Raw genomic sequence first — 19,762 nt, 5'->3', positions numbered from 1 at the left:
GTAGTAATGTGCCCCATCCTGTAGTAATGTGCCCATCCCGGTTCCCTTCTTGTAGTAATGTGCCCCATCTTTGTCCCCATCCTGTAGTAATGTGCCCATTCTTATCCCCTTGTAGTAATGCGCCCCATCCTGTAGTAATGTGTTCATCCTTGTCACCTTGTAGTAATATGCCCATCTTTCTTCCCTCTGTAGTAATGTGCCCATCCTTGTCTCCCCTTTGTAGTAATGTGTCCATCCTTGTCCCCTTGCAGTAATGTACCGAATCCTGTAATAATGTTTCCATCCTGGTCTCCTTGTAGTAATGTCCCCATCCTGTAGTATTATGGCCATTCAGGTCACCTTGTAGTAATGTTCCATCCTGTAGTATTGTGCCCATCCTGATCTCCTTGTAGTAATTTCCCATCCTTTAGTATTGTGCCCATCCTGATCTTCTTGTGGTAATGTGCCCCATCCTGTAGTAATGTGCCCATCTTTGTCCCCTTGTAGTAATGCATCCCATCCTGTAGTAATGTGCCCATCCTTGTCCCCTTGTTGTAATGTGCCCATCTTTCTCCCCTTGTAGTAATGTGCCCATTCTTGTCCCCCCTTGTAGTAATGTGCCCCATCGTGTAGTAATGTGCCCATCCTTGTCCCTTGCAGTAATGTGCCCCATCCTGTAGTAATGTGCCCATCTTGGTCTCCTTGTAGTAATGTCCCCATCCTGTAGTATAGTGCCCATCCTGATTTCCTTGTAGTAATGTCCCATTCTATGGAATTGTTCCCACCCTGGTCTCCTTGTAGTAATGCTCCCATCCTGTAGTATTGGGCCCATCCTGGTCTCCTTGTAGTAATGTCCCATTCTGTAGTATTGGGCCCATCCTGATCTACTTGTAGTAATGTCCCATTCTATGGAATTGTTCCCACCCTGGTCTCCTTGTAGTAATGTCCCCATGCTGTACTATTGTGCCCATCCTGGTCTCCTTGAAATGTTCCATCCTGTAGTAATTTCCTCATAAACACATAAAGATTATTCTCACCTGACCTCTGTTCCCTCAGTGTCCTTTTTTTGCTTCCTGCAGTCCGCAGGCCCGTGGACCCCATAACGATCGCGGCCAATGCCCGCAGTAGTCAGCACTTTATTGCATTTGAATGAACTGCTTGGGCTGTTCTGAGCTCTCTGCAGCCCCAATCCAATGGCAGCCGCCGGCCAGAGTCCAGTGCTTGACGTCATATCACTACATCAGCTGCTGACCCGCTGTGATTGGCCCACGGCTGCCTTAGGTATGGTTCCGCAGAAAGCTCTGCATGCAGTGCGCAGCGCCAACAGTCCATTCAAGTGAAATAAAGCCCTTACTACTGCAGGCAGCGGGACTAGCCGCTATTGTCATGGTGTCCACGGTCCTGTGGGCCGCAAGAAGGAGCCTGAGGGGCCGCATGTGGGCCCCGTGTTTGAGACCTATGAGTCAGAGGGATGCTGAAGCTGGGTGCATTGGTTTGGTGAGCGTGCTTTATGTGAAAATTCCAAATAGGGGTAAAGTGGGAACCCCTGGATGCAACTATACTGCCTATAGGGGAGGGTGGGGTGGCATACGGTGCTTTCTGTTTGGATGTCTTGGCTGTCCTTATACAGGTGATTATAACTCTGGTGGGGGATGGTGGGCATCCTGGATGTGGCTCGCAAACATATTCCTGGCCAAAAGTGTTGGCACCCTTAAAATTGTTACAGAAAATTAAGTGTTTCTCAAAGAAAATTATTACATGTTTTGTTATACACATTTGTTTACTTTGTGTGTATTGGACAACACAAAGAAACAGAGAAAAACAGGCAAATTCAACATAATTTCACACAAAAAACCCAAAATTGGCCGGACAAAATTGTTTCCACTTTTCTTTCAAGCATGTGATGCGCATTCAAACTCAGCTGTGCCAAGTAACAAGTATGGTCAATATGAAAATCACACCACCTGAAGCCAGATAAAAAAGGGAGAAATTGACTCAATCTTTGCATTGTGTGGTTGTGTTTGTCACGCTAATCATAGAGAACAGAAAGAGGAGAAGAGAACTGTCTGAGGACTTTCGAACCAAAGTTGTTGAAAAATATCAACAATCTCAAGGTTAGAAGTGCGTCTCAAGCCGTCCTGCTGGCTCAGAATGCATCAAGGTCAGAGCAAACTATTCATCGACATTTGAATGAAATGAAACGCTATGGTAGGAGACCCAGGAGGACCACTGCTGACACAGAGACATAAAAAAGCTAAAGTACAGTTTGCCAAAATGTATGTGAGTAAGCCGAAATCCTTCTGGGAAAGTTTCTTGTGGACATATGAGACCAAATAGAGCTTTTTTGTAAAGCACATCATTATGCTGTTTACCGAAAACAGAATGAGGTCTACAAAGAAAATAACACAGCATCTACAGTCAAATATGATGGAGGTTCAATGATGTTTGGAGTTCTTTTGCTGCCTCTGGCACTGGGTGCCATGACTGTGTGCAAGGCATCATGAATCTGAGGATTACCGAAGGATATTGGGTCACAATGTAGTGCCCAGTGTCAGAAAGCTGGATTTGCATCTTAGGTCATTGGTCTTCCAGCAGGATAATGACTTCACACATATTTCATAAAACACCCAAAGATGAGGGGGAAAAAGAGCGCTGGAGATTCGTTTTTATTATCAGTAACGTTATTGCTAAGTGGAGCTAGTGGGCAAGCGGTTAGTGCTGGACCTCCACATTGTTGCATTCTATTTTGTTTCTAATTGCTGTTTGATACTAATCGTTTGAGAATCACAGTGCATAGTAGGATACTCAAACGAAGTGTCGTCAGGGGGCCTGAGTCTGTGGCAATGACTGCACACTCTGCCCCCTCCTTGAAATGAAGTGTCATCATGACGATTATATCAGGGGCTGGTTTATTCCTGCTGTTTGTTCCTCCCTGCTGTGTTTGTCGCTCCCTACTGTGTCTGTCGCGATCTGCACATTGCACAACCAAGCTCCATTATGGGCTGAGACCGTGTCTTCGTCAGCACTCGGACAAGTGCCGGGTCCCTGGACAAACAGGGAAGGACCACTCGCCGTCAGCAGGGGTGGTGAATTTTTCTGCGTCCGGCAGATTTATGGGGACTGCAGTGCTTGGACCGTAAGCCGCATTTTGCTGGCTACAGGCCCCTTAAACCCTTGCTTGTGGTGCGAACACATGCTCGCAGCGTTAACTGCTGAATGCTACTTGCATGTGCATTGAAGTTCAACTGTGAGCCAAGTTAGTGTGCATAGCTCTCCCATCCCACAGCTGAAGAGGACTTGCAGTGCCAGCATCCCCCAATGCTGTATGTCCCTCCTCCCCAGTAATCTGTATGCCCCCCAGTGCTGTATGCCCTGCCACCCCAGTAACCTGTATGCCTCCCAATGCTGTATGCCCCCCAACCCGGTAATGTGTATGCACCCCACCCAAGTAATGTGTATGCCCTCCAGTTTTGTATGCCCTCGAATGCTGTATTCCCCCCACTCCAGTAATGTGTATGTCCCCCAGTGCTGTATGCCCTACTATCCCAGTGCAGTCTATGCCACCCCGGTGCGGTCTATGCCACCCTAGTGCTGTCTATACCCGCATATTCCCCTGGATGTATTTGCCCCTAGTCCCGCCTGTGGTGTATATACTGTAGCCCCCATTTTTCAGGTGATGTATATACAGCAGCCTCAATGTGCAATGTGAAGCCTTTTCTGCTAGCAAGTGATGCTGCCGGGCCAGTACACAAACAGAATTAAAGGTGCAGTGTTGGCCTGGCCTAGTCACTGGTGGCAGACACTGTCTGCAAGGCTGGGGCCACACTAGGATTACTGCGATCTTCTCGCATGACACTCGGCTCACGCTGGCAGTACAGCAGAGCCAAGTGTCATGCGAGTGTCCCTGAGACTGAGGTCTGTTCGTGCGAGCGGACCTCAGCTGCGGGGGGCGGGCCAGTGTACCACGAGTGCACTGGGATATTTTTTCTCTCCCCATTGACTTGAATGGCTGCGAGAGAAACAATGATCGCATTACAATCGCAGCATGCTGCAATTTTTGTCTCGGTCCGATTAGGGCTGAGAAAACAATCGTTCATGTGTGCTGACACACAGGCTAATATTGGTCCAAGTGGAATTCGATCGCACTCCACTCGCACCGTTTTTCTAGCCGTGTGTCTTAGGCCTTAAAGTGACAGCCATCAAGCAGCGCAGGCTGCACTGCCACATGCCCAGCAGGAGCTGGAAGGAATACCAGCTGGGAGAAGGTGAGCGAAGCTTGCTGCCGGTTTTCCGTATATGTATGTATGTATGTATGTATGCCTGTATGTATGTGCATTTCTGTATGTGCATGTCCACGTGTTCATGGGGCCCACTGAGACTCTTTCATATGGGGCCCACGAAAGTCTAGTGCCAGCCATGGTTTGAGAACAGTAATCATAGAGCTGTGTGTGTACCCGGCATGTAAAAGACTAGCAGTGCCCCACTGGTGACATCACTATATTTCCAGCATGCACTATTCTGAATAGTTTTTTTCATCGTGATAGTGAATGAAGCAGCAAGTAGCGCCTGCATTCACGGTCAGGATCAAAAAACTGTCCAGAATAGTGCATGCTGGAAGTATAGTGATGTCACCAGTGGAGGCACTGCTAGTCTTTCAGAAACAACCTCTGTACTTTGGTTAGAGATATTTAACACTAGAACTACTGAGGTAGTCATTTTGACTACTTTGCACTATGTATTTCTATATAGGTGTCACGAGTCCAGTAGTTCTAGTGTTAAATGCCCTAATAAGGGTAATCCGGATTACTAACTACAGGGAATTTAAAGCTGAGTATCTTCTTAGGAAAACCTCATGAGATCGTAAATGACCAAAATATAAACCTTTCTCAACTATATTACTTTTTCTAATATGTATTATAACAACAATATTGAATATTTTTTAATTAGAATGTCCTCTATAATTTATTAATATAAGATGTGGCACTTTAAGAGCTAAGAAGTCTTCAAGTGCAGAAGCAAACTGTTAACGTTTCCTCAGATTTTCACTGCTTTATGAGGCATGTAGATGGCAATTTCCCCATTATGCAAAGTTTAATATATCCTTTGTCAGCTATTTAGCAAAGCCAGCCTCCTTTGTCTCGTCATCAACTGTGATGAAAAAGGAGCATGCTTAGTTTTTGAAGCAAATCATACTGCCTTTTCTCTCTGTCACAAACTGACACACAAAGGGGACAGAAGGCCCTGACATTTTTCGAACGAACACAGAAGATGTAACTAACTTTCAGTTATGGCCAAACTTTTGAGACAGACTCAATTTTTGGGTTTCACAATTTTTGTTGCTTCTTTTTATACTGGCAGTTTGTATTAACTCTATATGAAGAATGATCAGGTGAATTGCAAAAATTTTCTTTGTCATGAAAATCAACTTGCATAATAACAAAAAAACATTTCTACTGAATCGCCATATTGCTACAAAATTACTTGCTGATATTGTTTTAATAATGTTATCATTAGCTCAGGAGAAAGATTGCTATAAGCTTCTTTATCATGCTGATTGGAATAATAGAGCAGACTAGTTGTTTTAAAGGAGGGCTGGGGCTTGATTTCTTTTTTACTGTTTAATCATTGACTTGCATCAAAAGGGCTATAAAAGGCAAGGAAATTTCACATTATAATATTGCTCGTAAATTAACCATTTATCAAATCATCGAGAACTTCAAAGAGAGAGGTTCAATTGCTGTTAAAGAAAAGACTTCAGGGTGCCCAGGAAAGTCTCCTAAAAAGGATTTTTTTACAGCAGGGGTGGGGAACCTTTTTTCTGCCGGGGGCCATTTGGACTTTTCTACCAACCTTCGGGGGCCGCAAAAATGATCAGGTTGAAAATTATCCTAATATATTTGGTCAAACAATTAATAAACTCACCCTTACTGTGGTGTCTGTAGCTGCTTCTCTTTGGTGCTGCTGTGATGTTCGGCAATATTGATCATGTTGCTTCTCACAACTGCTTTTCCAGGTTTGTCTCGGTCTGGAGCGCAGTCAACAGATTGGTAAATCAAATACATCACATAGGAGACGCTGGAGGTAACTACATCACAGGAGGGGCTGGGGGCATATTTACATCACAGGAGAGTAGAGATGAGCGAACCGGCCGTGGTTCGGCTCGAGTTCGGTTCGTCGAACGGAGGTCTCGTTCGAGTTCAGTTCGGCGAACGTTCGACGAACCGAACTTGAACCAATAGGAAATAATGGGAGGCAATCACAAACACATAAAAACGCATTATAAATATACACATACAGTTAATAAACATTGCCATAACACTTACCGGTCCCCGCGATCCCTCCTGCACTCTGTCTCCTGCCGCTATTCCATCCGATGATCGCTGAATCCTCCCGGTGACCAGCACTGCCAGCAGTGATGCAGGACCTATCGTGACGTCAAAATAGCCATGTGACCAGTCACGTGCCTGTTATCTCATTGGTTACAGACTGGTCACATAACTATGACGCGTCATGTAGGACCTGTCATTGCACTCTCCGGTACACGGTGCACATTTGTGTATCGCCGTGTACTGGCGACATGCTCTAGCACACGGTCGACTCCCCGTTCCGTTAGGGACCGGCTGACACAGCCGGTCATTAACGGAGATCACCGTTGCCATAGCAACGCAGTTAGCGGTGACGTCACCGCTAACCGCGGCTCCGGGAATTACATGATCGGAGCACCGTTGCTATGGTAACGCGTCTGTCAGCGTTACCGCTGTTACCGCTAACAGCCAGCAGCACTGATCACTCACGGAGCGAAGGCTGCACGCTGCTTCCCGTGCAGCCTTCACTCCGTGAAGGCTGCATGGGAAGCAGCGTCTTCCCCCATGCAGCAGTGATGGAGCAGAGCTGCATTTGTTGAATGAGAAAGACAGAAGACCATGGATCGTGGAGGGCTGACAGGGGGTAATAAAGATGGAGTCTCTAATGTGTCTGTGTATTTATTTCTATTAAAGTATTTTTTCTCTGTGTGGTGTATTTTTTTTAACCCTTTATTGGAGATTCTTAATGGCCGGGTCAAACGTGCCTGACATTAAGACTCTCTGGCTTAATACTAGCTAGTAAATCAAAGCTAGTATTAACTCATTATTACCCAACAAGCCACCCGGCTTCAGGGCTGTTGGAAGAGTTGGATACAGCGCCAGATGATGGCGCTTCTATGAAAGCGCCATTTTCTGGGGCGGCTGCGGACTGCAATTCGCAGAAGAGGCGCCCAGAAACCTCGGGCTAACCTGTGCTGCGGATTCCAATCCCCAGCTGCCTAGTTGTACCTGGCTGGACAAAAAAATGGGGCGAAGCCCACGTCATTTGTTTTTTAATTATTTCATGAAATACGGGCTTCCCTATATTTTTGGTTCCCAGCCGGGTACAAATAGGCAACTGGGGGTTGGAGGCAGCCCTGGCTGCCTGCTGTACCTGGCTAGCATACAAAAATATGGCGAAGCCCACGTCATTTTTTCAGGGGGCAAAAAACTTCGGCATACAGTCCTGGATGGAGTATGCTGAGCCTTGTAGTTCTGCAGCTGCTGTCTGCTCTTCTCCATACAGACAGACAGCAGCTGCAGAACTACAAGGCTCAGCATACTCCATCCAGGACTGTATGCCGAAGTTTTTTGCCCCCTGAAAAAATTATGTGGGCTTCGCCATATTTTTGTATGCTAGCCAGGTACAGCAGGCAGGTACGGCTGCCCCCAACCCCCAGTTGCCTATTTGTACCCGGCTGGGAACCAAAAATAAAGGGAAGCCCTTTTTTTTATTATTTCATGAATTTCATGAAATAATTAGAAAACAAATGACGTAGGCTTCGCCCCATTTTTGTGTCAAGCCAGGTACAACTAGGCAGCTGGGGATGGGAATCCGCAGCACAGGTTGGCCTGAGCTTTCTGGGCCCCACTGCTGCGAATTGCAGTCTGCAGCCGCCTCAGAAAATGGCACTTTCATAGAAGCGCCATCTTCTGGCGCTGTATCCAACTCTTCCAGCACCTGCCTGCTATACCTGGCTAGCATACAAAAATATGGCGAAGCTCACGTCCTTTTTTTGTAGTTTTTTGGCAAAAAAAATAAAAAATGCTTCCCTGGATTTTCCATTGCCAGTGAAGGTAACACCAAGCAGTGGGGGTTAGCAGCCAGTAGCTGCTTGGATTACCCTTAGCTAGCAATACAAAAAATGCAGCGGGAGCCCATATATATTTTTTTTTAATTATTTATTTAAATAACTAAAAACAAAATGGGCTTCCCTGTATTTTGATTGCTGTACATCACAGTGCTGTAAAAATAAATCTTTAAAAAAAATGACGTAGCGCTCCGCGGTATTTTTGATTCTGAGCGCAGATAAAGCAGACAGCTATGGGTTGCCACCCCCATCTGCCTGCCGTTACCTTGGTTGGCAATCAAAATACAGGGAAGCCCATTAATTTTTTCTATTTAAAAAATAGTTAAAAAAAAAAATGACGTTGGGTCCCCCCATTTTTGATAGCCAGCTAGGGTAAAGCAGACGGCTGTAGCCTGAAAACCACAGCTGGCAGCTTTACCGTGGTTGGGGATCCAATGTGGAGGTCCCCCCAGGCTCTTTTTTTGTAATTATTTTATAAATATTAATAATTACACAAAAAAAAGTAGGGTCCCCCTAAAGCTGACAGCTGTGGTCTGGTATTCTCAGGGTGGGAAGGTCCATAGTTATTGGGCCTTCACAGCCTAAAAATAGCAGGCCGCTGGCACCCCAGACGTGGCGCATCCACTAGATGCGCCAATCCTGACACTTCACCCCAGCTCATCCCGTGCCCTGGTGCAGTGGCAAACGGGGTAATAAATCGGGTTGATACTAGCTGTAAGTCACCTGAGATCAAGCCCAGCAGTTTGTGATGTCATGGCGTCTATTAGATACCCAACATCATAAACTGTCAGTACTAACAAAAAAAAAATCGACAAAAGAAATTTATTTGAAAAAACAGTCCCCAAAACATTTCCTCTTTCACCAATTTATTGTAAGAAAAAAAATAAAGGGGTCCCACGACGACTCTGGACCGTCTAGAATATGGGGGGGAGACACTCAGGGAACGTATCCCCCATTTTCTAGGAGAGCAGACCCTTCATGTGAGGAGTGTGGGTGCAATGAATCTGCACTCACTCTCCCCGGGACCACAGCAGCAGAGTCCATGTCGTAATGGTTGCTACCAAAGCTGCAATGCCCTGCTCATGAGGTAAGGGCATGCCTAATCAGGAGAACTATTCTACATTTCCAAATATTGGTATTTGCTGATATTATTGCTATTCCACCTACTATATATTGGGGATAGGATCTTGGAGATGGAATACCCCTTTAAGTCCAGTTATCCAGCTGAATGAATACTTAACAACAGAGCTCGCTATTTAGATCTGTTTTCTTGTGGCGTATAATGGACATGTTTGGTAGTCGTTCAGCAGGGAAACTATAAAAGCAAATCCCTCCATTTGGAAATGTAGTATATAGCTCTCCTGATCAATTATGTTCCTTACCTCATGAGCAGGGTATTGCAGTAATAATAATAATTTATTCATTTATATAGCGTTATTAATTCCATAGTGCTGTATGTCTTTGGAGTGTGGGAGGAAACCGGAGTACCCGGAGGAAACCCACGCAAACACGGGGAGAACATACAAACTCCTTGCAGATGGTGTCCTGGGTGAGAATTGAACCCAGGACCTCAGCGCTGCAAGACTGCAGTGCTAACCACTGAGCCACCGTGCCGCCCATTTAGTTTACAGATGCATAACCACCACTCACTGTGTCTGAACACAGGAAGCTGAGCTGACAGCCGCTCTGTGCATGCGGCAGCGTCTATTGTAAAGGAGAGGGCCGTGCGGGGATCAACGCTGCACAGGTACCGTGGGACACCGGGGAACACCGGTGGGGTTATAGGGGGTGATCTGGCAGGGCCTGGGGAGGAGTTTTCTGTCGCATGTGTCATGGCACATGCGACAGAAATCAGAGGAGTAGGGTGAATGCGGCCGGCGCGCTGCTGTGTGCGTGGCCATCTTGGATTTCTGGGAGGGCATCAGGGGGGGCACTTTGGTGACACCGGGGGACTGGAGGGGACCGGGGAGGAGATTTATCATGTTTGTTCATGCCAGATGGGAGATAAATATTTTTTTACCGGCGCTGTGATTTACTGTAACGTAATCATCGGTGTATACGGTGTATACCTGTGATCGCGTGAGCGGGGACCGGAAAAACCGTCCTGAATCATGATCTCCAGGGTCTCAGCTAGCCCTGAAACCCCGGAGATTTTCTGACGCTGGGGGGCGTTATTCACTTATTTCTGCCTGCTGTTTATAAACAGCAGATCAGAATAAGGCTACATTGACACGACCGATCCATTTTTGCGGTCTGCAAAAAACAGTCCGTTTTTTTCACGGGTGCATCCGTGTGGCATCCGTTTCCGTTCCGTAGACGGTCCGTATGTCATCTGTTTGTCATCCGTGTGCCTTCCGTTTTTTTTTGTGTACTGCAAAAAAACTGAAGGAGGGAAAATACATAAATTTACCCAGGATCCATAGCTTCATCCTACCCTGTTTGTCATCCGTGTGCCTTCCGTTTTTTTTTGTGTACTGCAAAAAAACTGAAGGAGGGAAAATACATAAATTTACCCAGGATCCATAGCTTCATCCTACATGAGGCGGTCACATGTTCACTCCAGTGCCATTTTCTACTGCTTTTCACAGCGTAGAGCGCTCTGGTGATTTTCTTGTGCTTGTGCACTTCATATCAGTCTTTTCTGTCATTATAATGACAGAAAGACACATAATGTCCCACTCTCCTGCATTTCGTAATTTTGCACCCTTTGGTGCCTTTCATGTGTCACTAAGGGGTGCTTAGTTTTGTATTTAGCCAAAAAAATGGAAAAAAAAAATGACGTAGGGTTCCCCCTATTTTTGTAGCCAGCTAGGGTAAAGCAGATGGCTGCAGCCTGCAGACCACAGCTGGCAGCCTCACCTTGGCTGGTAATCCAAAACTGAGGGCACCCCACACTGTTATTTTAAATTAAATAAATAATTTTAAAAAAAAAACACGTAGGGGTCCCCCCAAAATTGGATCACCAGCCAAGGTAAAGCAGACAGCTGGGGTTTGATATTCTCAGACTAGGGAGGTCCATGGTTATTGGACTCTCCCCAGCCTAAAAATAGCAGGCCGCAGCCGCCCCAGAAGTGGCGCATCCATTAGATGTGCCAATCCTGGTGCTTCGCCCCAGCTCATCCCGTGCCCTGGTGCGGTGGCAAACGGGGTAATATATGGGGATAATACCAGATGTGTAATGTCACCTGGCATCAAGCCCTGGGGTTGGTGAGGTCAGGCGTCTATCAGATACCCGACATCACCAACCCAGTCAGTAATAAAAAAAAATAGACGACAAATACATTTTTATTTATTTATTAGAAAGAAAAACAAATCCAGGTCTGGTGTAATCCAAGGGGTTGCCATGACGATCCACACTGTCCCAGTCAATGAAGAGCAGGATGTTCCCCATTGGCTGGGAGAGCAGTGCAGTGACCTGAGCTAACATCAATGGGTCAGCCCAGGTCACTGCAGGGGATGACAAGTGCTGCTGTCAGCGAGGTACATTACCTGCGCTGATCTCCTGCACTACTGACAGCACCTGTCACTGAGTTCAATGACCGCCGCCTTCACAGCCAAGTATCGCGAGCGGCCCGTGACGTCACCGCTAGTCAGTCTCGGGTCGGAAGCGAGAGAAGGTGATGTGACAAGCGGCGGCCGTGGAGGACAGTGACAGCGCTGAGGTCGGGACTTCATCACTGCAGGTAAGCCGAGCGGGACCATGTGTGCAGAGTGCAGGTGGGCGGAGCCATGTGTGCTGGCCGCGGAGTGCGAAGTGGGTGGCAATGAGGACGTCAGTGTCGTGGACTGCTTGGCTGGGGACAGGTGAGTGTGTGTGTGTGTGTGTGTGTGTGTGTGTGTACATGCCGCGTGCAGGAGGGGGCGGAGTGAGCTGAGCGGGGAAGTGTGGGCTTCCTGCACGTAACTAGGATAAACATCAGGTTACTAACCAAAGCGCTTTGCTTGGATACCCGATGTTTATCTTGGTTACCAGCTTCTGGCAGGCTGCCAGCGATGGCTCCTGCACACTGTAGCTGTAAAAAGCCCTGCTTTTTGCTGCTAGAACCGTTCTCGAACGTATCTAGAACTATCGAGCTTTAGCAAAAAGCTCGAGTTCTAGTTCGATCTAGAACAGCCCCCAAAATCACTCGAGCCGCGAACTGGAGAACCTCGAACCGCGAACCGCGCTCAACTCTACAGGAGAGGGGCTTGGGACATAGACATCACTGGAGAGGCTGGGAGTATAGACATCACTGATGATGCTGGGGCATACACGTCACAGGAGACACTGGGGCACATAAATTACACGAGATGCTGAGGGCATATATACAGCACATCAGGAGCTGGGTACATATATACAGCACAGGGGGAGGTGGGTACATATATACAGCACAGGAGGAGCTGGGGACATATATACAGCACAGGAGGAGCTGGGGACATATATACTGTGTGCATAATTATTAGGCAAGTTGTATTTTAGAGGATTTTTTTTATTATTGATCAACAACTATGTTCTCAATCAACCCAAAAGACTCATAAATATCAAAGCTTAATATTTTTGGAAGTTGGAGTGGGTTTTTTTAGATTTGGCTAGCTTAGGAGGATATAAGTTTGTGCAGGTAACTATTATTGTGCAGAATTATTACTCAACTTAATAAAAACCAAATATATTCCTATCTAACTGCACAAAATTTAGAAATAAACATTTCTGACTTTCAAAAACAAAACCCCCAAAAAATTAGTGACCAATATAGCCACCTTTCTTTATAATGACACTCAACAGCCTACCATCCATAGATTCTGTCAGTTGCTTGATCTGTTTATGATCAACATTGCGTGCAGCAGCTACCACAGCCTCCCAGACACTGTTTTCCCTCCCTGTAGATCTTACATTTTATGAGGGACCACAGGTTCTCTTTGGGGTTCAGATCAGGTGAACAAGGGGGCCATGTCATTATTTTTTCATCTTTTAGACCTTTACTGGCCAGCCATGCTGTGGAGTAGTTGGATGCATGTGATGCAGCGTTGTCTTGCATGAAAATCATGTTTTTCTTGAACGATACCAACTTCTTCCTGTACCATTGCTTGAAGAAGTTGTCTTCCAGAAACTGGCAGTAGGTCTGGGAGTTGAGCTTCACTCCATCCTCAACCCGAAAAGGTCCCACAGGTTCATCTTTGATGATACCAGCCCATACTAGTACCCCCCCTCCAGCTTGCTGGCATCTGAGTCGGAGTGGAGCCCTCTGACCTTTATTGATCCAGCCTCTGGCCCATCCATCTGGCCCATCAAGAGTCACTCTCATTTCATCAGTCCATAAAACCTTTGAAAAATCAGTCTTAAGATATTTCTTGGCCCAGTCTTGACGTTTTATCTTATGTTTCTTGTTCAAAGGTGGTCATATTTTAGCCTTCCTTACCTTGGCCATGTCTCTGAGTATGGAACACCTTGTGGTTTTTGATACTCCAGTAACGTTGCAGCTCTGGCCAAACTGGTGGCAAATGGCATCTTGGCAGATTCACGCTTCATTTTCCTCAATTCATGGGCAGTTATTTTGCGCCTTTTTTGCCCAACACGCTTCTTGCGTTCCTGTTGGCTATTTGCCATGAAACGCTTGATTGTTCAGTGATCACGCTTCAAAAGTTTGGCAATTTCAAGACTGCTGCATCCCTCTGCAAGACATCTCGCAATTTTTTACTTTTCAGAGCCCGTCAAATCTCTCTTCTGACCCATTTTGCCAAAGGAAAGGAAGTTGCCTAATAATTAAGCACACCTTATAAAGGGTGTTGATGTCATTACACCACACCCCTCCTCATTACAGAGATGCACATCACCTGATTTACTTAATTGGTAGTTGGCTCTTAAGCCTATACAGCTTGGAGTAGGACAACATGCATAAAAAGTATCATGTGATCAAAATACTCATTTGCCTAATAATTCTGCACACAGTGTATACAGCACAGGACGAGCTGGGGACATACATACAGCACAGGACGAGCTGGGGACATATATAAAGCACAGGATGAGCTGGGGACATATATACAGCACAGGACGAGCTGGGAACATATATACATCCCAGGAGGGGCTGGGGCTCAGACATCACTGACGGGACACAAACAGTACTGCCAGGCACAGACAGCACTGGTAGTGGCACGAATAGGACTGGGGGACATGGACAGAACTGAGGGAACACAGACCTTACCAAGGAGGCACAGACAGCACGCGGGGGCAGACAACACTGGCAGTGGCACAAACAGGACTATAGGACATGGACAGAACTGAGGGAGCACAGACATCACCAAGCAACAACAAGAAGTAAATGGCACTTCCTCTCTGCTGATGGTAATAGATGTAGGGGTGCGCTTCAGGTTCCAAGGTCTTTTGTCAATAGAAGAATACAAGGCACTCCCAAGGTTGTCTGCAACGTGTGATTTATTTAATGTGCATAACAACAACAGAATGTTTTCGGTCCGTAGACCTTCCTCAGTAAGCACATTCGTGAAGAGTTCAGCGTGGGTGATTAGCGCGGTGTCCACCGCCACATGGCAGCCTCCATGCGGCGGTGGACACCGCGCTAATCACCCACGCTGAACTCCTCTTCACGAATGTGCTTACTGAGGAAGGTCTACGGACCGAAAACGTTCTGTTGTTGTTATGCACATTAAATAAATCACACGTTGCAGACATCACCAAGCAGGCACGGACAGCACAGGGGGGCAGACAACACTGGCGGTGGCACGAACAGGAGTGGGGGACATGGACAGGACTGAGGGAGCACAGACATCACCAAGGGGGCACGGACAGCACTGGAGGGTGGCACACAACACTGGGGGGGCAGACAGCACTGGGTTGGTGGCACGCTGCCCCACGAGGCAGGACTCACGCTGACCCGCGAGGCAGAAGTCACACTACACTGCAAGGCAGAAGTCACACTGCACCGCGAGGCAGAAGTCACACTGCATCGAGAGGCAGGACTCTCACTGCACTGGAAGGCATGTACAGCAGGGAAGTCTGTAAACCTGCTGCTACTCTTCTTCTGTGGGACGGGAGTACAGCGCATCTCGCGCTTATCCAGCCCACAAAGTACGTTCTCAGCACGTTGGCACAGACAAGGCCAGCGTATTGAGAAACTAATGGTATGTGCGCCACACAGTGATTTAAAGGGCCGGCAGCTGACAAAACCACAGCTACTTGCCCGACTCACTGCGGTGCCCAGGATGTGCCCACGGGCTGTATAAAATGTCATCGCTGGCCGCATACGGCCCACAGGCCAGAGGTTCCCCACCCCTGCTTTACAGGATTGGTTCATCACCAGTGCAGAGCTTGCTCAGTAATGAAAGCAGGTAGGTGTCAGTGCACGTGGATGCATGGAAAGGCGAAGGCTTCTGGACACTAGCCTGGTATCCAAGAACAACTTTTGACAACGATTGAGGAGCAATTGATGAACATTGCTTTTTCCAGCATGAAGGGGCATCATGTATAAGGAAAAATAACTGAGTGGCTAGAACAATAAATTGAAATTTTAGATACATAGCCAGGAAACTCATCAGATCTCAATTCCAAAACAAAAACATAGAAATTGTGCTAAACTACAAGCACTGATTAGGCAAGAATGGGTTGCCATCAGTCAAATACGGCCCAGAAGCTGATATCCAACATGTCAGGGCGAATTGCTAGTCCTCAAAAATAAGGGAAAACAATAGAAATATTTAGTATTTGCAAACTATTCCTGTATGTGTCCACCCATATCCTGTCCACCACCATTAACTTGAGAACGGCGGCAGCTATAAGCATAGAAGTGGTGTCTAGGTATAGTGAAGTAGCTATGCTACGCAATCAAACCACTTATAGCGCCACCTGTGGAAAACAACGGAGTTGGCATTTTTATCTCGAAAACGGAACAAGATAGAGAAAAAAAGTGAATTAAAAAATTGTAGGGCATGATCAATTCAATATGAATCGATACCTTGCATACAGAAATGCTATGATATGAAACCCATGACTCCCCCTCCCCCCCCAAAAAAAAACATTGAATGCTGGTCACGCATATGGCGCTCATTTAACTTTGATGCTCAAAGTGGCCACCGTCAGCTGCAATGCACATCTGGACTCTGGACAGCATACTGTATCTTGCTGCACGTTGTGCAGTATGGTAGGTGACACGTTTGCACAAGCATCTGTAATACATCATAGCATTTCTGTATGCAAGGTGTCGATTCGTATTGAATTCTTGATGCCCTACAACTTTGTAATTCCCTTTTTTTCTCTATCTCGTTCCGTTTTCGAGATAAAAATGCTAACTCTGTTGTTTTCCACCAGGTGGCGCTATAGGTGGTTTCATTGCGTAGCGCATGGCTACTTTACTATACCTAGACACCACTTCTATTCCTATAGCTGCCGCAGTTCTCAGGTTAATGGCGGTGGACAAGATATGGGTGGACACATACAGGAATAGTTTGCAAATACTCAATATTTCTATTGTTTTCCCTTATTTTTGAGGACTAGCAATTTGCCCTGACATGCTGGATATCAACTTCTGGGCCGTATTTGACTGGGTGGACACACTGTATATATAAAAACACTGAAGCCGCAAACTTTGTGAAAAACAAAATTTGTGTAATCATGCATATATCCTGGCAATCCATTGGCATGCTATAATTTGTTTCATGTGGTTACTGGGCTAAGAGAGGGAGTCCTGTCACTCTATAAACCACTTAGGTGCCATAGCGGCTATTAGCAATGACTTTTATGTTGATGAAAATGAATGGTGCTGATCCCAAGAATGTATGGAATACAGTTAATAGATCTTGTAATAAAAAGGATTTTTATATTAAAACTGAATTAAAGCTGGACTTGTCTTGTATTGTTCAATGACCAAAGTATAGCTCTGTATTGAAAACTAGAATGTGCTGCTTCCTGCTGCTTTTCTTTATGGTTGTATTTGATCACCTCAGGAACTCCAGAGCTTAGTCCTGCTGACTGCAAAGAGTTGGAAAACAAGCTTAAGGAAAGAGAAGAATTTCTGATCCCCATTTACCACCAAGTTGCCGTGCAGTTTGCAGATCTGCATGATACGCCAGGTAGAATGCAAGAAAAGGGAGTTATAACTGTAAGTAAAACCCTCATTGTTTTCACATGTAACTCTTAACATTTTACTTTTTCCTTCTCATAAGATTTTTTTATGCTGGTTTATTTCTCACAGGATGTACTTGAATGGAAAACATCAAGAACATTTTTTTACTGGCGGTTACGGCGATTACTTTTGGAAGATGTAGCAAAAAAGAGGATCCATGCTGCAAATCCAGAGTTAACAGATGGGCAGATTCAAGCAATGTTAAGACGATGGTTTGTTGAAGTAGAGGGTACTGTGAAGGTAAGCATGCAATTGGCATACATATTTCAGCACTTTAAGTTCACTCTTAAAAACTAGCATCATTAAATGTAATAATTAACTCTTTTGCCAAGGCTAGCAATTTAATTTTAGTTGAAACAGTCTTACTAAAGGTTTGATTTCTTTTCGGGCACCTGACTCCTTTCTGATTCATGGTGCCCACATAACAGGCAGCATGAATCAGACAAGACATGGACTCTTGGACCATGCTGCTCAGGTCACAACTCCGAGAGGCTTATTCCCTGCAGCTTCTTCCCACCATGTTCCCATGAATGACAGCTCTCCCTATATATATATATATATATATATATATATATATATATATACATATATATATATATATATATATATATATATATATATATATATATAATGTGTGTATAGACTTCTCACTTAAGGGGAACGGTGCATGTAGAAACCGATGTGGACAGGCCTCTTCGAATAGTCATCCGAGTGACATGATTCCTTTTTGGCTTTTAAATATAAATTTGTAAGCATCACAGCATATCCGAGTAAAGCATGCCTGCCTTAAATGAGGTTGTAGGTTTCTTATTCATGCTGCCGGTAGTTCAGGCAGCATGAATCAGCAGTTGAGTTCCCTTTAAAGGGACTTTGTTGGAAGGTTCCTGCTATGTAATCTGAAGACAGCATGCTGTAAGAGTTAAAACAGAGAATTCAGACCTGTGTCTCTTATCACAAAGTCTGTTTTTGTTTACCTGCTATGTTGGTTTAAGCCTCTTAGCTTTATTATTAGTGGGTCTGAGAAGCACTTGAGTTGTAGTTAGACTCCGCCCCTTTCTCTGGTTAGTTCTCTGTACACTGAATGCCTGGTGTGGGCGGGTGCAGCTGTATGGGCTCTGCTACATGCAACATTTCAAATCTTGGATTGTGTTAAAACAGCTGCACACAGTAATATAAGTGATATATCATTGGAATCAGGGCCTCTTTGTCTAAATCATGCTTCTCTCAGATGAGTTAGCAAAAACCTGCTGAGAGATTCCTTTTAATTTATCACAAAAAGGTTATAAGTAGCTACTATGTCACACTACATTCTACAGAGCTTAAAACAAGATAGCAAGATAACGTACAGCTGTAAAAGTTACTGATTCTGAAAGGTTTCCTTAAGCCTTATTTAAAGATAACATTAATATTGTACTACAAAATCACAGATTCCCTTTAATCCCCATTTTGTTTCCTTTTGCAGCTTCTTAGCCCTTACTAACACTGTTTTTTAACACTTAAGTTCGGGACCTTTAGACTTATATGGGGTTTGACATCTGGGGTCAAGTTTGGGTCATTTTTTTTGTTTGTTTGCTTTTTTAAGTATGACTAGACCCGCTAAACCGGAACATCTGGCGGGTTCGTTCATCTCTAGTTATAGGCAAGTTCAAAAAAGTTAAAGATCTCTAAATAATGGAAAAAAAATTGAAAACAAATCTGTGCAAAGTGCATTAAGAATCTCTGAAGACTATGACTGACTATTGCAGTAGGAGCTCAAGCTCCACATCATCTGCTGGTTGTCAATTAAATACAATATTTGTAATAGACTAGTTTAATATTGTACAGAAAATCCTGGTGATTGCCATACTGGGTGGAAAAGATATTATTCTAGGTTTTTGGAGATTATACAGGATTGGCTCTGAGGAAGGAAATGTTGTAATATGGAAAAATAACAATTATCCTTTGATTTCCCCAACACACTAATGCTTCTCACCAGAGGTGATGAGATCCTTTCCATATAAATTGTTTGTTGGCCCCTGTTGCGAGACTGATTGCGTTTCAGTGGTCATTACTTGTTTATTCTGGTGACTGCTAGCCTGTTTTTAGACAGGTTCTTTATACAATATTGAGATACATGTAATAGGGTAAGGGTATGTGCACACGATCAGGACACATTGCACCTAAGAAGCAGTGTGTCTTCTCCTGCGGGGCCATGAGTGCTGTCCTCAGGAAACCACAGCATCCTCGTGCCCATGATAAGGGTTCTGGCTTCTGCAAACTTTAGCTCTATTCTACCTGATAAGAACACTCTCGTCTCCACAGCATAAATTTGCATGCTGCGGCTTGGAAAACCAGGAGAAAAGAAGCACATTAGGCATGGGATTTCTATAAATTCCATCCACTGTGCTTCTACTGTACAATGCAGCATTTTTGACACAGCGAAAACACACTGCTTCCAAAATGCTGCAAACCCTGATCATGTGTACTCACCCTTATTGGAGAGAAAAAAACGGGTAGGAGGCAGCCTTTGCAAAATTAT

General features: G+C 45.2%; 1 protein-coding gene across 1 annotated transcript in view; it reads left to right on the top strand.

The window, feature by feature from the left end:
• Positions 1-19,762, top strand: part of ACACA (acetyl-CoA carboxylase alpha) — a 776,656-nt gene that overhangs the window by 672,637 nt on the left and 84,257 nt on the right. Inside the window, exons 52-53 of the mRNA XM_075335853.1 lie at positions 17,066-17,220; positions 17,314-17,484. Of these exons, the coding sequence (XP_075191968.1) occupies positions 17,066-17,220; positions 17,314-17,484 (326 nt within the window). The remainder of the gene's footprint in view (positions 1-17,065; positions 17,221-17,313; positions 17,485-19,762) is intronic.

The sequence above is a fragment of the Anomaloglossus baeobatrachus genome, chromosome 2 (genome assembly GCF_048569485.1).
Source record: "Anomaloglossus baeobatrachus isolate aAnoBae1 chromosome 2, aAnoBae1.hap1, whole genome shotgun sequence".
NCBI lineage: Eukaryota > Metazoa > Chordata > Amphibia > Anura > Aromobatidae > Anomaloglossus > Anomaloglossus baeobatrachus.
The sequence above is the reverse complement of the archived record's forward strand: the minus strand, read 5'-3'. Positions and strand labels throughout refer to the sequence as shown.